Source organism: Marasmius oreades, chromosome 5 (genome assembly GCF_018924745.1).
Source record: "Marasmius oreades isolate 03SP1 chromosome 5, whole genome shotgun sequence".
Classification (NCBI taxonomy): Eukaryota; Fungi; Basidiomycota; class Agaricomycetes; order Agaricales; family Marasmiaceae; genus Marasmius; species Marasmius oreades.
In genome coordinates, this window is record NC_057327.1 from 3,398,210 (window position 1) to 3,418,855 (window position 20,646).

The 20,646-nt window shown below is 46.6% G+C and overlaps 6 protein-coding genes across 6 annotated transcripts; 1 reads left to right on the forward strand and 5 right to left on the reverse strand.

The window, feature by feature from the left end:
• Window positions 1–1,284: 1,284 nt before the first annotated feature.
• SPN2 (Septin Spn2) lies at window positions 1,285–3,373 on the reverse strand. Its single transcript, XM_043154148.1, has 8 exons — window positions 3,151–3,373; window positions 2,916–3,044; window positions 2,642–2,723; window positions 2,331–2,586; window positions 2,166–2,261; window positions 1,965–2,113; window positions 1,753–1,908; window positions 1,285–1,694 (listed from the first exon to the last, which is right to left on the reverse strand). The coding sequence occupies exons 1-7, from the start codon at window positions 3,266–3,268 to the stop codon at window positions 1,794–1,796; spliced, it is 945 nt and encodes a 314-aa protein (XP_043009438.1). The 5' UTR covers window positions 3,269–3,373; the 3' UTR covers window positions 1,285–1,694; window positions 1,753–1,793.
• Window positions 3,374–4,207: 834 nt separating this feature from the next.
• E1B28_009270 (uncharacterized protein) lies at window positions 4,208–5,400 on the reverse strand. Its single transcript, XM_043154149.1, has 3 exons — window positions 5,172–5,400; window positions 4,624–5,121; window positions 4,208–4,564 (listed from the first exon to the last, which is right to left on the reverse strand). The coding sequence occupies exons 1-3, from the start codon at window positions 5,280–5,282 to the stop codon at window positions 4,292–4,294; spliced, it is 882 nt and encodes a 293-aa protein (XP_043009439.1). The 5' UTR covers window positions 5,283–5,400; the 3' UTR covers window positions 4,208–4,291.
• Window positions 5,401–6,271: 871 nt separating this feature from the next.
• Window positions 6,272–8,772, forward strand: E1B28_009271 (uncharacterized protein). Its single transcript, XM_043154150.1, has 10 exons — window positions 6,272–6,409; window positions 6,469–7,152; window positions 7,219–7,247; window positions 7,306–7,417; window positions 7,481–7,714; window positions 7,780–7,888; window positions 7,948–8,027; window positions 8,084–8,203; window positions 8,258–8,343; window positions 8,408–8,772. Exons 2-10 carry the CDS (start codon window positions 7,123–7,125, stop codon window positions 8,547–8,549), a joined length of 942 nt encoding a protein of 313 aa, XP_043009440.1. The 5' UTR covers window positions 6,272–6,409; window positions 6,469–7,122; the 3' UTR covers window positions 8,550–8,772.
• A 15-nt stretch (window positions 8,773–8,787) lies between these two features.
• On the reverse strand, window positions 8,788–11,565 carry E1B28_009272 (uncharacterized protein; the record flags this gene model as incomplete). Its single annotated transcript, XM_043154151.1, has 19 exons — window positions 8,788–9,067; window positions 9,135–9,163; window positions 9,230–9,262; window positions 9,326–9,559; window positions 9,619–9,648; window positions 9,704–9,864; window positions 9,914–9,947; window positions 10,002–10,006; window positions 10,064–10,125; window positions 10,193–10,431; window positions 10,491–10,621; window positions 10,679–10,723; window positions 10,782–10,810; window positions 10,866–10,978; window positions 11,037–11,077; window positions 11,137–11,190; window positions 11,242–11,276; window positions 11,331–11,393; window positions 11,442–11,565. The coding sequence occupies 19 exons, from the start codon at window positions 11,563–11,565 to the stop codon at window positions 8,892–8,894; spliced, it is 1,638 nt and encodes a 545-aa protein (XP_043009441.1). The 3' UTR covers window positions 8,788–8,891.
• A 1,460-nt stretch (window positions 11,566–13,025) lies between these two features.
• E1B28_009273 (uncharacterized protein) lies at window positions 13,026–16,675 on the reverse strand. Its single transcript, XM_043154152.1, has 20 exons — window positions 16,310–16,675; window positions 15,685–16,257; window positions 15,564–15,626; window positions 15,477–15,511; window positions 15,369–15,422; window positions 15,273–15,313; window positions 15,104–15,216; window positions 15,022–15,050; window positions 14,917–14,961; window positions 14,727–14,857; window positions 14,425–14,663; window positions 14,298–14,359; window positions 14,234–14,238; window positions 14,143–14,176; window positions 13,923–14,083; window positions 13,840–13,869; window positions 13,547–13,780; window positions 13,451–13,483; window positions 13,356–13,384; window positions 13,026–13,297 (listed from the first exon to the last, which is right to left on the reverse strand). Exons 2-20 carry the CDS (start codon window positions 15,806–15,808, stop codon window positions 13,122–13,124), a joined length of 1,638 nt encoding a protein of 545 aa, XP_043009442.1. The 5' UTR covers window positions 15,809–16,257; window positions 16,310–16,675; the 3' UTR covers window positions 13,026–13,121.
• Window positions 16,676–18,195: 1,520 nt separating this feature from the next.
• E1B28_009274 (uncharacterized protein) lies at window positions 18,196–20,452 on the reverse strand (the record flags this gene model as incomplete). Its single annotated transcript, XM_043154153.1, has 13 exons — window positions 18,196–18,362; window positions 18,414–18,463; window positions 18,517–18,602; window positions 18,668–18,718; window positions 18,780–18,893; window positions 18,961–19,116; window positions 19,171–19,444; window positions 19,504–19,621; window positions 19,677–19,819; window positions 19,882–19,898; window positions 19,955–20,050; window positions 20,103–20,233; window positions 20,290–20,452. The coding sequence occupies 13 exons, from the start codon at window positions 20,450–20,452 to the stop codon at window positions 18,196–18,198; spliced, it is 1,566 nt and encodes a 521-aa protein (XP_043009443.1).
• Between the last annotated feature and the right edge of the window lie 194 nt (window positions 20,453–20,646).

The following is a 20,646-nucleotide window of genomic DNA, read 5'->3' on the forward strand; positions in this document are numbered from 1 at the left end:
TACTAGAAGGTAGGAGAACTTGAGGTGACTCAGAGAAAACTCAGAACTGTCGTACTTGGGCTGCTCCATCCTCGTATTTATATCCCATCCCTCGAGGAGGGAAAAGGCGATAGTTGTCCGTCGTGCGATCGAAGAAATCCTATCCTCCGAGGTATTTTTATTGAAAGGGCTGGTAACAAGTGCCCGAAGTGGGGAATTATGGCCGCTTGACGTCGACGTGACCTCCTCCGTACGCGCACTCTGCTGAGAAAAACGTCATTCAAGAAGGCAAATAGTGATGAGTACTAGTAGTGGTGTGTTCTTGACTCGGATGTTCATCGTTCAATCTGCATTCGTATCTGTTACAGAATTCTAGAAGTTCCCGGACGTCGGATTATTTCCTTCCGGAACCACACACTGCGTCCGTGCGTCTCAATTCCGGAGGGAAAGCTTCCGCTTGAGTAAGGATGGGTTGCGCAAATGGGTGGGTTATGACAATAGCCGAGGGCTACAGGGAGTTTGGTCATTCCCTTTCTCCAAATTATTTTCCGGTTGAAGTTTTCTTTTGAGTAACCTTGTAGAGTTCAGGTCATGAAACACTGTAGTAGTATATGGCGGACGGCTGGAAGGAATTGAGAGGGCTGTCAACGGTTCTTTTATTGGAGGTAAAACGCGTGCTCGTAGGCGTCAGCACACCGTTCCAGCCTAGTGGTCCCCAGTTGGTAATGGCGGTGACCTCGAGACGATTTCATTTCACATTGACACCCTATAGACACGTACAATAAGTACAAAGCAGTTGGAAAAATCGCGGCGATAACAGAGATAGCCAAAGACCTTGCTTCGATCTCGAGAGCACGAAAAGGGAGGGGAGGGGAAAAGTTCCGAGAAAAGCAAAAGCAAGACTTACGAGCCACCCCCATTCAAAACCTCGACTAGAAACGGTAGCATTGTCGAGCTCCTTCTTCAGATTATTGAGCCCACCAGGTCTCCTCAATAACTCTACATTCGGCTCGGTTTGTATCCACTACCAGAACAAACAGTGAGTCCTAACCGTGCCCTAAACAGTCAACCGTTAACTCGCTAGAACTATGTACAGCTGTAGCTACTCACCTTAAAGTTCAAAGCAGGCTGGAGAACGATCTGCTCTATGACGGAGACCTTGAAGTACACTGTCGTCGCGGACATGTTCAGGTTGTTCGTCATTATGTGACACCAAAGCCGCGGCGTTGATAGCACGGCCTCGTTGCGACTCCGATTGGGGAGTGATTAACTTATTTCGGCGAAACCTGCATCTCTCTAAAATGACCTGTTTTCATATCCGGTGCATTGAAGTTAGCTCTGAGAATCTTCCGAGGAACTGTAGTGGATGGAATATGGTTTCAATCAAAACGGCGTAGCTCAGAGCTGCATAGGGCATGACCTCCAAGGTGCTCTGGCCAGAGGGAGAATACTTAGGACGGGAGCCTTTCTGCATTCATAGCTATCCGCCAAAACAAAAAACAAGAAGAAATGTTCAAATAAAACGGGTAAAGGACAGACAGACCAAGAGTAAGGAAACGAACTTGGAACGAGTGAGTAATGTGAAGGTAACGTGAAAAATCGTTCAACTACTCCTTTCAACACAGACAAGACGAAGAAGCGAGTGATTACGAAAGGAGGTAATCCCAAGTCCACGGGGCATACGATTTGTAACTGGGTATATACCGAATTTTGTGCTGATATGAAAGCATAAGTTAGAAGTGAGGGGGTCAGAGAGACGTGGAATTCACTCACCACCGAAAGAAAGAACATGTTAGACACATGCTTGATGTACCTTACTGGGCTGGTGTGGGACGAGGTACGTTGTCCTTGAGAGCTAGCAGCTGCTTCGAGCGGAAAGCTTCGTAATGGATTTGAGCAGTAGTCTCAATCAAATCTTGGAGGTGCGTTCTATTGATCAGGTCAGCTAAAAAAAATAGAGCTAACATACAGGACACAGAACGCACCTAGTCAAGAAGTCTCTCAAGTGGCTGAACTCGCAATGGTTGGGATCCTCGACATTGACAACTCCCCAGCGGTTTTTCCTTCCTCGGACGGACTTGCCGTCAATAATCACGTTGTTCTCCGAACCGACGATAGCGAAAGGGATTATGTCCTGTATGCCATCATTTTATATGTATTATGCAAACAGACAGGAGGAAGCTCACTCTGATGGTCTCGTTCAAGCGAATTTCTTCCTCGTCGTCTTCCTCCTTGTCGAAGGGGTACAACCGAATGTTGTTATACACGAGCTCTTCCCGAATCTAACATTCAGAGCGTCCGGTGAGCCAAACGTACAGAAGTTACGGACAACAACAAAAAAAAAGACCCACCCTCTCCTTGAACACCTCTCTCTCTTCTAACGTCAAAGTATCCGCCTTGGCGATCACAGGCACGACATTGACAACTTCAACGAGCCTCTTCATGACAGAGATATCAATGGGTCTCAAGCTGTGCCCGGTTGGGTTGAGGAAGAAAAGGCAACAGTGAATACGCGTGTCCTGGATGTGTCGGTCACGCTGCGCGGTAAGCTCTTTGCGCAAGTAAGCCGAGTGCTGATCCTTGATGTGCTTCATGATCGGGTCCCAGCTAAATTAAAGAACACGTTACGGTGTGGTTTGACCAAGAAAGGAGTGAGACGTACCAGCCTTCATTGTTGATTTGGTCACCGTACCCAGGCGTATCTACGATGTTCAGACGAAGTTTGACGCCATTCTCAACAATGACTAGACACGAAATGTAAGCACCACTGGCGAAGAAAAATAGCTTGGCGGAATTAATGCGAGAGGTGATGCTAGCACTTCGGACGCAGTGAAAAGGTTTTCTACAACTCCTGTCGCTAGTTCATTTGCTGAACAAGGACGACTTCGGCGGAAGGAAAACGGAGAAAACTGTGTAACGAAGTTGTATTCACGAACCATGTGAGACTTGCTGGATTTCCGTCGTCTGCCTTACGGGTTCATCGGCAGTGAACCGACCTTTGCTATCCACAAGGTGCGAGGCAAAGATGGTGTTGATGAGGGTTGATTTTCCCAACCCAGTTGGACCTAACAGAGAAGGAATTCGGGCAAGGTCAGTTCACGTATAATTGTGAGCAGACTGGGTCATCTTGTATGGTTCGGATTTGTGCAAAATGACCACAAAATTACTCACCGACCACGAGAACGTTGAACTGGAACCCTCTCTTCAGCAGCTTATGTTCAATCTGCCTGGTGATAGAGTCGAAACCGACATAGGCCGAGGCCATAATTTCTTCTCCAGCTTCGGCCATAGTAGTAGACAATAAAAGAGAGTCTGAGGGAGTGAAGGTAAAAGGTGAGGGAAGAGGACAAGGACGACGTTGACCCGAACGATGAGGCCAGGTGTAAAATGTAAATTTGGCTTCATGTACAAACAACCGCAAGCAATTCTTCTCTTCCTCACGCCACTTCCGCGTCTCCTTTTCTCTGCCAGCATTGATATTGAGCAAGCAGTCGTTCCAACTAATTCGGTCGCCAGAATTCCGACGTATGGATGGAAATGGGCTCTATTACCTGTATTACCGCATAAAAGGGTGATAGTAATTTTTCTTTTTACCCCCTGCAGTGAAGGACTTGTAAGGTCACTGTCGACTCTCGAGACACTCTTCGCTTTCGCAAAATTGCTCTCGTCTCAGGTCTAGCTCAACTCTGTTAAGGACCGAATTTCGACAAAAACGCAAACGAGGACTTCTGGTAGCGGGTTGATAATCGTGCTCTCACATATCATTCACATTCCCTCCCGGTCCCGAATCCCAATTGATATCTAGAGGCGGTTTTCTGTCACCGTAAACGCGCTCTTCGCTTCTCTTGCAGTGGTGATTAGCTGTGTCAGTCTCTTATGATAGTCCTCCATTCGATACTGGATTCCTCAAATCATCTCCCCTTTGGTCCACGGGTATTGGATTTCAGAGGCAAAGCGAATGTGATCTGTAGTGACAACCGTACTTCGCTACTTGACTACATTGTGCCTATTCAATTATTCATATCTCGTGTAACGATAGCAGTATACTTAAGTATCCTTTAGAAGAACAAGAAACAAATTCAGCCACTCTTCCGAATCTCCTGGGACGCGATGTCGAATAGCTTGTCCAGCTTGTAGCGGGACGATGAGATATGGAAATGGACAAACTTTCTTCTAAAACTTCGCCAACAGTCCAAAGCCGGCAGATTACCATCCAACCCTTCCGAGATGAGCTTGTCGGCTTCAGCGACTTCGTCGGCTCGGCGTTGGAGAGCCTCATACTTCGTGATCCCAGACTCCCTTGCAAGCATAGTCACAAAGTTCTCGTCGTCACCCGCAAGTTCTTCTTTGTAAAATGAAAGCACGTCACTGCACAATGATAATCATCAGAGACGGGATGAAGTGGTGCGAGTCCAAATGGGTCAAATGGATCGTACTTTATGCCATTGATATAAGTGTTCAAGTGAGGTAAACATTGAATATATCCGGCGATCTCGATGTCCTTCGGGAATATGAACATGGCAAAGGCCACGGAAATGCCAGACAACAGCCGACAGTAAGCCGCAAAACTGGGCGAGTCCAAACTCTGGAAATGGTTGTTAAAGTTTGAACAAGTATTTACATGGCATGATTTGAACGACTCACTTCCATCTTTTGAATTTCCAGGTCCATCATCAAAGAAGCCACAAAGTCCAGCGTCGACGTTACGATCAAGTTGGATTGTAATCGGCCGTAATACTCGTTTGTATCGAAAAGAATTGTGGCCAGACCAGCAAGGATAGGATTGTCCTGCGCGGATCCTTTTACCAACCGTTCACTGAAACCTTCCAGCTGTTCGTGGATTTGATGGTACTGATCGTCGAGCGCCATATGAAATGCTGTAAAAAAGGCAATATGCACTTGGTTGCATCTTGGAAGATGCGCGAAGGCGCTGCAGGCAAGGTCGACCCCAATGTAGAGGCAGGTCCCAAAAAAGGGATAATGAGACAAAGGGAAATGAAATTTGGATTCGAAGATTTCCTTGCAATCGTCGTACAAGGCTTGATCAATCGGAGAGTTTGTGTCGAACGGGATGTTGCGTTTCTCGAGTAGTCCATGGACTGTGCTCTTGATCAAGGATTTTGTAGTGGAAGACAACGATGTCTAAAGGGAGGGTTAGTCTATAAACCAAGTCTCGACGGCTGTTGACCCACTGTTTTGTTTTCGCTTTGTAAACTGTTCATGTTGGCCAGGTGAAAAGCAGATTGGACGTTGCTAGACAGGATAAGGAGGCTTTTGCTACGGTAAATCCTGAGAGTATGCATTTTATACAAGTCCTTATAGAGGGGAGCATCACCGGGATTGACAGTTCTGTCAATCCAGTGCCTTTCACTTGTTCGTTCGAGCTCTTCTCTCGATGGATCCCGTCCTTCACTGTCTGGATGATAAGCCTCATGATCTTGAGATAGACTTCTTGTCCTCTGGGTAGACCAAAGACTTTGTCTCGAGAGTCGATCTCAGCTTGAAAGAGCCATATGGCTCTTTCAACATTGGTATACTCTTCGAGGTCTAAATGGAGAGCCGGCCATTTCGTTGATGCTGAGGAGGAGATAGGTACACGCGTGGCCCAGTGATTCAAGTCGAGTCATTGTCGAGAGTCTTCAGAATGGAGACTGATGGAAGCGAGAGGGAAGCGACTACCATGACGTACATAGGTTACTTCCGGTACTTATTTAAATCTACGGTATCATATACATGTAAGTTATCACTTGTAAGTATGAAGGCAGCTTCCTCTCGCTGATATATATGTACTATAAAATGTTTCTATCCGCGTCTGCGGTCTTTCAACTATTCTGTCGCAGCTCCTGGCCGACGTCGAAGCGATTTATCCTTATCTTATCATCTACAATTAGACATTTTTTGAGCGCTTGAAAGTCGAAACGTTGAAAGCTGACAACGGCCAGATCTGTCGGAATTCGAGCAAGCGGTCGCTCAACGAACCCGGTCGCCTGCCTTTTCAACATGTGGATATCAATGGGCTGTACATCTCATCAAGTACTACGTGTATTGCCATAAGAGAGTAAAACTTCGTTTTTACAATGTTTTGTTTTCCCCTAGTGGATGAAAGTAACTCATAAAAGAGCGCCATCAGCGCTAAAATTGTCCGGGTACTCTTTTCATCCAAGGAGTGACTTGTGGCTATTAAGCAACATGCAAGTAAAACCTTCTGGTCGCTTGCTGGCAATCGCCCATTTCTCCACGCACATGTCGAACACGTAGCCAAAGGTGAGGAAGCAAAGTAACGTGACGTCCAGGTTCACGCGGTTTTCGACTCTGCACCGTTCTGCCAAACTTTCCCCCGCTCACGCACACGCAGGCCTCGGTACCTTGTTGACCCCAGTCTCCGCAAGGCTCTGCAGCCATCCTCGATATCATTAGCGGAGGGTTACAGGTTGTATACGTTTGTCAGTGTATCGTCACCGTTCACTCATCGTCGCAAGGACATTACAGGTTTAATAGGCGATCGGCACGTCGCATCTCGTGTTTTCCGCCGCAAAGGGATGAATCTGGTTCAGTTAGCAGTAACCCTCTCCCTCTGTCAGAGACGTACTTTGGTCTCCCGCCGTTCAATCATTTCTTCAAGCTAAGCCCTCTGACCCTCCAAAGACCAGACGCTCTTCTAGATGTGAGGAACACAGTACGACACGAACGAAACATGTGTCTTGGGCTTCTGAGGTTGACCTTGAGGAATGCCAGTAGGTGACAGGTTTTTCGACGAGAACACGGAGTCGTAGGATGTAGAATACGTTTAGAAATACAGCGACATTTTGTTTCTGACACTCAGCATTACTGGTTTGAGGTCGGAGACATCATAGGCAAAAGCGTGAATTTTAAAGTCCGTCTAAGGATTGCCGCTTCCCCGGTCTTCGGTATACATAATAAACAGTTCCGTATGATGACCCTCTAACTGATTACTCTCACATCGCCCCTACCCCGTTATCCTCGTCGAACAGACAACTCCAAGCCAAAGTTTGGCCAAACTCGTGATCGCAGCAGCGTTTGACGTTTCACCGTTCACCGCTTCAGCCGCAGTAATCCATACCCAAAAACAATAGCTCTTCGGTCACCGAAACACAGCCTCAAATCTCCCAACATCTCCTCATCATGGCCAGAGACAGATTAGCAGCGATGCGGGTGCGTAGCTCGAGCTCGAAGCAGAACATAAGTCGCTCATATCACATTTCATTTCCATTGTCTTAGGCTCAACAACAACAACGAACGGAGGGCAAGTACGTCAAGTCTTTTGCAGTACTCGAATAAACAGACCTTACCCCAATTCACGTCCAGCGACTCGTATCCGTCTCAATCAAATGGACCCGCATACGAAATGTCTCCAGTTACACCCAATTCTAATGGGAACGTCGGAGGGGGCGACAGTATGGCGTCTTTCTACGCCGAAGTGAGAAGCTGTTATCATATTGGCGTTTTCCTCTCCTCAATTTTGACTTTCTCAATACCCTAGGTATCCTTTCTTCAAGACGGCATACGAACAGTCAACGACAATGTCGCACGTATCGGCGACCTCCACTCTCGGACACTTAACAGCACAGACGACGCCGCCAATCAAAGAAATGCTGCTCAGCTGGATGAACTTGTGGAAGAAACTAGGAAGCTGATCTCGAATTTGAAGACTAGAATAAAGGCGTTGGAAAGTCAGGGTGCGTCGGGGAGAGATGGGCAGATTCGGAAACAGCAGGTATGTGGACTTTTCCTCCCCAACTTCATGAAATTATGGACTGTTCTTTGACTCTTTCCCAATAGACTGCACTTGTCAAGTCGAAATTTGTTGAAGCTATTCAGAATTATCAAACTGTCGAGCAGCAGTATCGGACAAAGTACAAGCAGAGAATGGAACGGCAGTTCAAGATTGGTATGTCGCCTGAACGTGGGGTCCTCGCAACGACTCTTTCTGATTAGGTCCTTTACCAGTAAAACCCGATGCAACTGCTGAAGAAGTTCGAGCAGTGGTCAATGACGAAAGCAGTGGTGGACAAATCTTTCAGCAGGCGGTACGAACAATTTGTTAACCGAGAAATGAGAAGAACGATGCTCAACTTCTTTTCAGATGATGAACTCGGATCGTTACGGTGATTCCAGAGCAGCTTATCGTGAAGTTCAGGAACGACACCAGGAGATCAGGCAGATAGAACAAACTCTGGCCGAGCTCGCGCAACTGTTCAATGATGTTCGTCTTTCTCTCTTTTCCGAAGTCTCTTCTCCGATGCTTATTTCCTTACAGATGAGCGTTCTTATAGCGGAACAAGACGAAGCTATCAAGACTATTGAAACGCAAGCTACCAAAGTGGCGGAAGACACGGAAGCAGGGTGTGTAACACGTTTTGAGCCCACGGTATCAGGGATGATTCACCCTTCAATCTTCTTCCTCTAGTCTTAGGCACACGGAGAAAGGCGTTGAACACGCTCGTGCAGCGCGCAAAAAGCGATGGATATGTTTCTTCCTCACATTAATCATCCTCATCATTGTTGGCATCGTCGTTGGTGTTGTTGTCAGTAAAGCGGTGAACAAGTGAGAATCTTTGATGGATATTGTTCTTTTCTGCATATCTTTTGGTTTTTGGTTTTTCCGCCTTTCTTTGTTCTTTATCTTTACTTATTGAATATCGCCTACTCGGACCGTTTTTTATTGAGGATGCTGGAGTATGCACGACTTAGTCTACGTTAGATCTATGATTTCAATTTGTTCGTCTCTACTTAGTCATGATTTTCTGACCGTATTGTTGGGAGAGAACGCATAATTATTCAAAGAATCCCAGGGTGGACCTTTGCTAGTAGTGGAAGCGGATCGATACAGATAGTGATTATACCAAGCAACTACGATTAATTGCTGTTGACGCGTTAAAGGTGCTTAACCTCTACAAATTCCTGTCAACGAGTTTAACAATCAATGGCATCCCGGGAAGATCGCTTGCGAGGTCTCCCAACTTAGAGTCTACCACAACGGGTGATGTAACACCAGTGGACCGCCAAAAGATCTCTTTGCCAGCATCCGAAAATTCAAAGCTTTGGATGAGAAGGGAAAGGACCACTTCTGCAGGAAGGGAATCAGTGGCGAAGAAGAAGGGGGGGGAGGATGGGGAGGGCATGGTAAAACGTACTCATCTCGAGCTGCGAAAACTTGAATCCACTTTGTAATTCATAGAAACAAGTCAACACTGGGCGCTAAGGACCGATAAAAGAAGAAAGCACTAACATGCACGAGCGTCCTCCAGCGTTAAAGGTCATCCTGTAAAGTGTTATCTGTATAAGATCTTCGACTGTCTCTAGAGTTCAAAGAAGGGTGACTCACAGATGCGAGTACACTCCCGGAATCTTAGCATCGACCACGTCCTTCGGCAAAGGTGATAGCCATCTTTCAGGCTTCCATTCATCCGCATCGTCCCCCCAGAGGGCCTTGTTTCTATTCGAATTCACGAGCGAAATGAATATGTCCGTATTTCGTGGCAGAGCTATCTCATTGACCACGGTTCCGTCTGTGCAGGTGACTGGGTTCGAGAGAGGAAGAATAGCGTCCTTCAGGGTTCTAGTTAATCAAATGATAAGTAACAGAAACACAAGTGCATGGCGATTATTGTTCCTTACGTTCGCAGAAGCCGGTGAACGGGTGGATATCTGAGTTCAAAGTCAGTGACACAAAACTGATGGTAACAATGACAGGAAGACTTACACTCTCAGAGTCTCCCGTGCAATAGCGTCAAGGTACGGCAAGGACACTAGCTGATCGTATGGGATATCGCCATCCTGAAACGCGTCATTGAGTTCTTCTCTAAGCTTCGCTTGGACTTCTGGGTGGGATGCTAGTAGCAAGAGAATACGAGAGAGCGCGCTCTAGAGATCATGTAAGCTGGGTTGACCATATAGAAACTCAAGTTCTAACCGAGGTAGTATCCATTGCTGCAAAGATCAAGGTCCTGTAAACTATTTAGTGAGCCGTCTCCAAGCTAGAGTCATCCAGGAGTACGTACGACATCTATAGCCAAGGTTGTTATCAGCTACCCAGAATTCTTTCATAAATGTCCAAACGTACCTGGGCAGTTAGCTCATCGTCTTTAAGGCGATCTTCTTCTGATGCCTTCCCATTTTCCGCGACTGTAGATGTAAGAATTGTGTGAGCTTACTCCCGCGTCAACGGAGCCCAAACCAGAAAAAAACTTACCGAGCACACTGAGAATATCCTTACCGCTCAGCTCTTTCCCAAGACGGTTTGCAGCGCTCTTCTTTTCCTCATATATCTCTTTAGATAGCGCCCACATGTAGTCAGCCATGCCCTTTCCTTCCTGGAAATCTTTCCATGGAAGAAAACGAGCGATGAAGCTACGCATAGCGGGTGTACCGATGTTAGAGATATAGGGGAGAATGTACGTCCGAGCAAAGTGAGCCCGAGAGAAAAGAGGCCTGGGTGAATCAGAGTATTACTTTCATGGAGAGGCCATTCGAAAGAACTGTGGTCTTACGCCATCCCTTTCATTGCCTTAACATACGGATGCGCATGGTTTTCGTCTGCTAATTCGTCGAAGGAATATCCAAATCCCGATTGGCCTATGAGCTCGAGTGCGGTACGACCCATCCAAGCTAACATATCAATCTTAGATTGTTGGTATTAGCGGCAATCCAAGAACGGCGAATAAGTGGCGCGTAATACCTCCTGAGGCCCATCCTGAACTTTCGCGGTGAGGGTCTTTCGAAGCTAGAGGGATCATTTGTAAGTAATCATAGCTCATCCTCGACATTGTCGGATAACGCACCCTATGAGTGACTTCGTAAAAAATTGGGACTAGGAGCCAGGCATCAGTGACATCTTGTGGCAAGGGGGAAAGAAAGGTAAATACCCATCTCTCGCATGTGAGCAATCGAAAACACGGGATTCAACATCTTGCGCTGCCTTCGATGCGGCTCTCCGAGAGTTCCGAGGACGCCACCACCAAACATTAATTTATTGGTCCTGTAGGTATGTTCCATCAGTACGTTGAGGATTTCCGGGAATGTCAGTAGTAACTCACGCGACGAAAGAGGGTGCTTCTTCAAATAGAGTCCCTTGGTCCTAGATAGCACCAGTCAAACCTCATGAACCTGATTGTCAAAAGAAAACAAACTACCGACCTTCACTAAAATGTGATGCATGGCCTTGGGGTCGAACGTGTAAAGTTGTCGTTCCTGCAGTACAATCTCAGCAACTGGTCGCGTCATAAGCCAGGAGATTCTTACACCGTAGACGGTTCTGAAGGAGGAAGTAGGACCATCTAGATGGTCGCGTATGAGATGCGGTATTATGACAGTTCATGATAGGGACGTACACCTCTGCGCCATCATGAAATGGAAATCAAGCCCTTTGATCCCAAATATCTCGTCAAAATGGCCTGCATAGAAGGTTCAGTCAATACGGGCACGATTTTGGCGGAACTCACCATTCCACCATGACGGGCTCTTGGGTCCTGGGAGCTTGTCGAGTGGATGTGGCCATAAGACCCTCTTCAAGATGAAATAAAGAGGTACGAGGAATACGACTGCGAGAGCGACTTGAGTTAACATCTTTGTTCTATAAGACCTGAGAACTAGAAGATTGCCTTTTATCTTCGTCCAATGAAGACTCGGCCAACCACGGTATCCATATGGACGACTTTCGGAGGCGTTGACATCGGTCTTTCGCTACTGAAAAGGAACCGGATGAGAAGACATGAGGAATTTACTATGACCGCGGGTCACAAGGGCAGAGTAAGTCCGATCGAGGAGCAGTATGACGAGTGTAGTATGAGTATGATGTGCTCAACCCAATGCTATTTGGACGGTATTAGCAATAGAAAGGCTACTACGGATGTTGATAAACCTTTCAAGGTCAAGATGGATTTGGGGATGTGGTAAACGTCACCGACACAGGTACTCAAGGCGAAGCATCATCGGACTGTGCGCGACATTTTTGGCTATTAAATATTGTTTGCTTCTTCAATGCAACAGTTTGAATTCGCTTGTTTTACGCATTGCAGATGAAGTAAATGAGAATTGGTTACAAACTCTGTCATGAAATTGATTGCATACCTTCTAGTAATAGACTCGTGAACGAACCCTGGTAGATCCTGGCTCTCATGCTCGTAACTTTCTCCAAACTTTCTCACCGTGAGAATGGCACAGTTCATGTTTCGTTGCTTGTTCCTGGTATGATTGGAACTGCCAATGAGTTTGCTGAGAACGTCCAGTTGAAGTTTTTTTAAAAAAAAAAAATAGTTGCTTACTGTAACGCGGATGCTAAGGATAACACTGATCAAACAGGTAATTATAGTTATTCCCACGATAACTGCCCGGCCGGGCTCGAGTAACATAGGCTACGTAACTCAAACCCACCCACATTCACGAACACGATTTTGGCAAGGCACGGATCATGGTATATCTTTGGGATGGCTGGAAGAAGAATAAAGCTGTAAGGGCCACTTTAGGCATGCTTCTGTAGAAGGACCGTTGCGCTGTGGAGAATCTGTCTACTAAGGGTTTTCCTTCCATATAGCTGAGCCTGGTGAGTCGGAACGTCGCTCGCCTTCGATAGATCTGAGTGACTTACTGCAGTTTTGCTTCTTCAACCATATAACGGTGTACATGGTTCGTTGGAATTTATACGTATCTTTGGGATGAAAAGATGTCGGAGATCCTAATTCTTTGCAATGTACCTATGCCGTCGAGTTTTGAAGGATTGACCGTCATATATCATAGGTCGGGTCCGACGGTTGTCGAGGAGCAGCAGGATAGACTCGCGGTCCGTGCTTCCTTGCAATCTCCAAGTTCTTAGTCGACGCCCCAGTGGGGCTTCTGACAACCTCATGAGTCAAATAATCAAGTTGTACTATATGTAGGTCTCTAGGTCTCAGGAATCCCTTCAAACACGCTTATTATTAGAAACAGTTCTATCAAACGGTCACCTATCGGTCGTGAAACCCCCGACCAATACAGCGGCAGAAAGCTGACCCAAAAAATTCACGCCTGATTCGAGATGAGTGGATCAAATAAAAATTGAATTAGACGTGAATAAAGCTCGATCTACCCTAATATACTAGACAATCTACAATTAATTATTGACTTATTGAAGGTGCCGACAGGATTCAGATATCCTTCTCGACGAGTTTCACCATCAATGGCATCCTGGGATGATGGCGTGCGAGGTCTCCCAACTCAGAACCTACCACGACCGGTGATGCGATGCCAGTAGATCGCCAAAAAATCTCTTTGCCAGCATCCGAAAACTCGAAGTTTTGGATGAGCAGGGCAAGAACCACCTCTGCACGAATAGCTTCAGTAACGAAGAAGAAGGGCGGGGAGGGCATGGTAAAACGTACTCATCTCGAGCTGCGAAAACTTGAATCCACTTTGTAATTCATAAAAACAAGTCAACACTGGGCGCTAAGGACCGATAAAAGAAGAAAGCACTAACATGCACGAGCGTCCTCCAGCGTTAAAGGTCATCCTGTAGAGGGTGGTCTGTATAAGATCTTCGATCGTCTCTAGAGTTCTAAGAAAGGCGTCTCACAGATGCGAATACACTCCCGGAATCTTAGCATCGACCACGTCCTTCGGCAGAGGTGATAGCCATCTTTCAGGCTTCCATTCATCCGCATCGTCCCCCCAGAGGGCCTTGTTTCTATTCGAATTCACGAGCGAAATGAATATGTCCGTATTTCGTGGCAGAGCTATCTCATTGACCACGGTTCCGTCTGTGCAGGTGACTGGGTTCGAGAGAGGAAGAATAGCATCCTTCAGGGTTCTAGTTAATCAAATGATAAGTGACAGAAACACAAGTGCATGGCGATTGTTGTTCCGTACGTTCGCAGAAGCCGATGAAGGGGTGGATATCTAGGTTCAGAGTCAGAGACACAACTGGTGGAAATGACGACTCGGAGACTTACACCCTCAGGGTCTCCCGTGCAATAGCGTCAAGGTACGGCAAGGACACTAGTTGATCGTATGGGATATCACCATCCTGAAACGCGTCATTGAGTTCTTCTCTAAGCTTCGCTTGGACTTCTGGGTGAGTCGCGAGCAGCGAGAGAATGCGAGAGAGAGCGTTCTAGAGATCAGGAAGTTCAGTTAGCCATACACAGCTCAGACAGAAACTCGAACGCTAACCGAGGTAGTGTCCATTGCTGCAAAAATCAAGGTCCTGAAAAACATTTAGTGAGCCGTCTTCTCCAAGGTAGAGTCATCCAGTAGTACATACGACATCTATAAGACGAGGCTGTGATCAATTACCCGGAACGGGAACCTCAGATATCTAAACATACCTGGGCGATTACCTCATCATCTCCAAGACGATCCTCTTCGGACGCCTTCTCGTTCTCCGCAACTTGTAGATGAAAAGTCATGTGAGCCTCTTCTGCATTCAAACGAAGCACACACAGAAAAACCTACCGAGAACACTGAGGATATCCTTACCGCTCAGCTCTTTCCCAAGACGGTTTGCAGCGTTCTTCTTTTCCTCATAAATCTCCTTTGACAGCGCCCACATATAGTCAGCCATGCCCTTTCCTTCCTGGAAATCTTTCCAAGGGAGAAAACGGGCAATGAAGCGGCGTATAGCGGGTGTACCGAAGTTGGAAATATAGGGTAGAATATACATCCGAGCAAATTGATTCCGGCCGAAAAGTGGCCTGGAGAATTATGATTATGAGCGATTACTTGACCTGAGAGGTTGGAATTTTTTTTAGTCTTACACCATCCCTTTTATGGCTTCAACGTATGGATGTGCGTGTTCCTCGTCGTTCAAATCATCGAACGAATATCCAAATCCAGACTGGCCGATGAGCTCGAGTGCAGTACGTCCCATCCAGGATAACATATCAATCTTTGAGTATTATTTTTAACGTCAGAAAGATACGAGGATGACGGATAGGCGCGTAATACCTCCTGAGGGCCATCCTGAACCTTCGCGGCGAGAGTCTTCCGGAGCTAGGGTGTGCAACGCGGTTGAGTGAATAGTACCGTCTTTGTCGATTTCAGCCGACCCACTTTATGAGTTACTTCGTAAAAGATCGGAACTTGTGAGCCGGTCAGCAGTGACACCTTGTGCCGAAGGGAAGAAAGAACCCACCCATGCCTCGCATGTGAGCAATCGAAAACACGGGATTTAACATCTTGCGTTGTCTTCGATGCGGTTCCCCGAGACTTCCGAGAATTCCACCACCGAACATCAGATTAAGCGACCTTTGCATGCCCGTCGGTATTTTTGAGGGATTTCAGGGAGCTCAAAAGTAACTCACCCAATGAAAGATGGTGTCTCTTCAAATAGAATTCCTTGGTCCTAGTACCGCCCAGACATTCTATGAACATGATCCAAGGCAGAAGAAACGACCAACCTTGACAAGAATGTGATGCATGGCTTTGGGGTCGAACGTGTAAAGTTGTCGTTCCTGTAATATAGCATCAGCACGTGGAATTCATGGCAGAAACCAGGAGATTCTTACACCGTAGACAGACTTGAAGGAGGAAGTGGGACCATCTAGTTCATTGTGTATGAGATGCGTTATGACGGTGGATGAATAGAGACGTACATTTCTTCGCCATCATGAAATGGAAATCAAGCCCATTGATCCCAAAAATCTCGTCAAAATGGCCTGCATACATATCTAGTTGATCCAGGAGCCGATGATGGGGAATTTTGGCAATACTCACCATTCCGCCATGACGGGCTCTTGGGTCCTGGGATCCTGTCGAGTGGGTGTGATCCAAAGACTCTCTTGAGGACGATATAAAGAGGAACGAGTAATACAGCTGTAAGGGCGATTGGAATGAACATATTTGTTCGTTGAGAATCTGTATAAAGGAAGGTCGCCTTTTATCTTTGTCTAAAGAGGAATTCCGTAAGCCCCGCCCGCATTTAAAGCTGTGAGATCGGTCATTTGCTACTTGTAAACGTATCCTCAGAAGGTCCATATAGAAGGCTTTTAAAGGCTGTGAGATTGATCTTTCGCTTGTGCACAAGAACCGGAATTCCTCAGAGGGAGTGACAAATGAGAAAGTTTATCCTGCGGTTCAAACGTTCACAAAGGGAAAAGCACGTCCGATTGAGGAGAAGTATGGCGAGCGCAGTATGACGTGCTTAACTCCTTTCCCAATGCTATCCGGACGATATTAGCAATAACTGAGAGTGAATAATGTACCCTTTCCAGTTCAACTGTACCTCGGGCATGTGTAAACCGACGTAAGAGTTCATTTTTGACTTTTATACAATTGCAACAGTTTGACCTCACTTGAATAATGAGTATCAGTTGAAGAGCCATTACCGACGATGACATACCTTTTTTTGTAGCGAACCCGTGGACGTACCCTGGTAAAGTTTGTTGCATAACTCCCATGCTCCCGTTCTCAACTGCGTCACACTCCCGAGAAACAATACACCTTCGTGTTCCCTTCCGAGTCCTTTTGACAGAACATACAGCAAGGCCGGATAAAATGCACGGGGCCGTAAATCTCTGGGGCTGACAATACGAAGATCACCATGGATGAGGTGAGTCAACCATTAATCCTTGTTGATTCTGTCGGAAGAACACCATTTTCCAAGGTCCATTGTGCTTCAGATCAACGATTTTGACCATATGTACTGGGGCCAGTCCCAATAAACCGAGGGGAGTTGCTGAGTCACTGAGTGGGAGCAAGTAAGCGTGAGACATTTGGAGCTCAGCGATGCACCTACGGGCCGGTCGGTAGCGACGGGTTCCGCATTAATGTACTTAATTAATAATCAAATTATTTTAGATCATTTTGTTCCAATATCCTCCAGGGTGTTGAACACGATCAAGAAATGTGCTATTATCTGTCACGAAATTGCCCACATCCAACTGGTTTCTGTGGCGGGAGATGATTATAGATACTGAAATATATCATAGCATATATCTACCTAGGATATGTGTTGAGGCCCCGTCTGGACTCTGTGCTTGACTGAATAGAATACAGTTTTGTCCCACTGTTGACCGGTACTAGATGAAGCTTTGAAGCTTGAAGGCTGCATGGAAATTTATTCATGAGGTCGGATCATTATGGATGTTCATATACATACTCCGTACTACATACACCATTGCCAAACAAAACACCCATTCAAATAAACCATCAAATTCAAAATCAAACCGTCGTATCTCTTTCGCTGAGTTCGGGTTACAGTTAGTATGAGACTGCGTTGGCTCACCCTAGATCAATTTATCAACATTTCATCAAGCTCTTAGTGAAACAGGCTAAGCTAGGGCCTACTTCGGCCCTCTTCACGGAAATGCCCTATCGTGTTACTTTTATCTGCCATGGCTGTTCACCCAATTTGAGGGATACTAGCAGCCATTGCCAGTGGCTTTGTCTCGATATATGAAGGGGAGCACCTGATCACACGCGTACGATCAGTCGGGATGTGCTTGGGAACTGTGGCTTCAGTACTGGGGACTAAGTTCGCAGTCCAATTTGGTCTCCAGACTTTTAGTTGTTGCACTAAGTAGCAAACAGCTCTCCTGGCGTGAGGAACTTGCCGAAAGTCACTCCCAAGCCGGGGGACGCTGCCCGAAAGGATCACTTCCGACGAGGCACGTATCACGGTTCAATCATTCTAGCGCTTTGACCACTTTGGAATTAACTTACAATTGGTCGTTCCTTCGGCTATGATGCTGGGAACACCACCCATTTGTACCGTTGGTACGTGTGCTCCAGACCACGCTGCTTAGGAGCTCTGACTCATAAGATCCCTGCTAACCCCCTCCGAGGTAGCTTCCGAACTCTCCGCAATCACATCTCAGCGAGTAACCTCCACGCCTTCTCCCTCTCCAACAGGACACACACGATCTCCTCGGGGAGATTCTCCGGATCAGCTGTGCTACAGCGAGAATGCGTTGACGTCCTTGACGCTCTCTGAACGTGCCCATTGCTTCCTTCACTTGTGACTGTTCGCGAGTATCTTTTTACCGCGCTGTGTCCTGTTGATGAGCCGCCACGGGGTCGCACATGGTGTAGAAAACGGTCCGAAGAAAAAGACGGTGTAGTACGTTTGCGGGATCTCGAGTACTAGTAGATTCCGTGGGAATCGCCAATTCTTCATGTCTAGATCTCGGGAGTACAACCCAAGGCGCACCACAGTGTAAAATGGGCATTATTACTCGATTAGCAAGCATTAAGATTGTGTAGGGCGAAATTACAGTGTCCATTAGCTTATACTACAGCTCCATCGATAATGTCGGCGACTTTCTTATGCCGCGGCACCATCTTGATGTATATTTCTTGAGGATTACCTTTCGAAGGATCACTGTATGCCTCGATATCGATTGGGCTCTGAGGTACCTCCTCCATTTTGAAAGCCCATAGCATCCGCGAGATTGCTGTTGGTGGTGAAATTTAGTTCGTCTCGCATAAGCCTGAGGAAAACTCACCTAGGAAGATTTCGTGGTCTGCTAATCGAATGCCTGGACATATACGACGACTGCGGTGGAGTGTACGTTAGATGCTGCACGTAATGATAGTCTGAAGCCTCACCCAACTCCGAAGATCCAGTTATCTTTATCCCCTATGGTCTTATAAGTTGAATCCACCCGTCCCGGAGATTCAAGATAACGTTCGGGCTATGCACGATAGAAAAATATCAATTTTCCTTCCCCTCAGTCAGGAGTGAAAAAAAATTGCTGACGCTAAAACGAAAAGGCTCCGGATATCTCTTTGGATCATGTTGCATCGCATACTACGATGGGAGAAGAATAACATCAATAGAATCCTAAGGTTTAATAGATAGGACGACTTACCGTATTTAAAACGAGAGCCGTACCCTTTGGAATGAAATATCCGCGGTATGTAAAGTCCTGGTTACTGGCGTGGGGCGTGCAGAGCCAAAACGGATTATGGCAGCGTTCTATCTCCTAAGTAGAATGAGAATTTTAGAGCGGGAACGTGGATGCGGGTTGAAAACGTGGCTTTCACACAAACCTTGATGATAGCTTGAACGTAGCGTAGGTCGTTCGCATCCTTAATAACAGGTAACCTGCTCCTTCCCACCACACTATCGAGCTCGTCTTGGGCGCGCCGTTGAATATCCGGATGCACCACCATGAGCGCAAAGAAACATCTGATGATAGATGCTGTCTACGAAAAAGAGGAGATGAGGGTCAAGGGTAACTGAGAACACAACAATCTCACCGAATCAAGTCCACCAAGCAGAAACGCCGAAACTAACATATGAATGTCGAGGTCGTCAAGGCCTTCCTGCTCCCTCACTTGAATAAGAGTCTTGGCAAGACACTCGGGAACAGGTTCTCCCCTCTGGGTCTTCCTTTCCATATCTTTTACCATTCCCCCATATGTCAGAACCAGCTCCCGATGCAGAGCATTGCAACGTGAATACATGTAGTTGGGCACATGTTGCAGAATACTAACAAAATCCGACAAGTTCGCCATGATGCCGGAGCACATCCTGTGTTTTGTCCCTAAGTCATGCGCGGAACGGCTTTAAGGAAGACGGAAAAGACCGACATGAACTCCTTGGAAAGCCAAAACGCTTTCTCCACGAACGGGTCGTTTATCGTCTCGGTATGTGTGCCAAACGTAATTTCAAGCATGTTGTTGAGGCTGTATCGACCGGCATATGGTTCTATGTCAAGATGAGCGAATCGCAAAAAAGAAGCTTGTTGAACATCATCACTCACGTGGGTTGACAGCACACAAACCTCCTTGTCCGAGCACCATCAGTTCCTTGATCATCCTATTTGCCTCCACCTCAATCCGATGAACCCCCTGATCAACAGAGCGGGTATTGAGAACGGTATTGGCAAGACGTCGGTGTTTCCTCCTGGTACCGAAGAAAAGACGCGTGGTCAAAAGAGTTTAACAAAATACGCGTGTTTGACTGACCATTCAGGCCCGTATTGCTGTGGAGAAGGATTGAGTCCGAGTTCAGATAACGAACGTTTAAGATATTTCTCACAGACGCGGTTATACCTCGATTCGCCAAGATCGTTCGTGATCTCAGATACACGTCTCTTCTGGACGAGAAGATAGCTCCGTTGGTGACCATGAGATCCTTATCTTTCCAATATACCCACGTCGAATTATGTGACAGATAGGTAACATACCTTGACGATCAACGGGTCGGAAACGATCATGAATAGTTGGTTTCCGACCTTGAGGGAGTAAAGCGGTCCGTACTTCTTGGCCCAACTGTCAATCTGAAGAATTAGGTTTCTTGTTAGGAACGGGTATAAACCTATCTCAAGATCAAAACATGAGGATTGACGGTGTTGGACCCGAGCTCAAGCGCACCTAGGATAGGTAGTCCGGTAGGACCTGGGGGTAAAGTGGTCCGGTCTCTTCGAGCAAGCATCGCACGCCTAGTATACAACGCCAGAAACAGGAGAATCGTAGCGCATATCAAGAGAACGAAGGGTGTGAGTGTAGTTAAGGATATTAGGGGAATTGAGGTCATCTCGATGGGTGAGGGAAGCCTTCATCGTTCTCCTTTTATAAGCCATTTACGCTTACATGGAAATAAATGCGAAATGGAAGCGCCGAAAGTGTCCTTCCCGATTCCCACTGAGCTACTACATACGGGGTTGTTAGTGTCAAGAGATACAAGTCAGAGACGCCATGATTTAGGACTTACTCTCTGACGTATGGCTC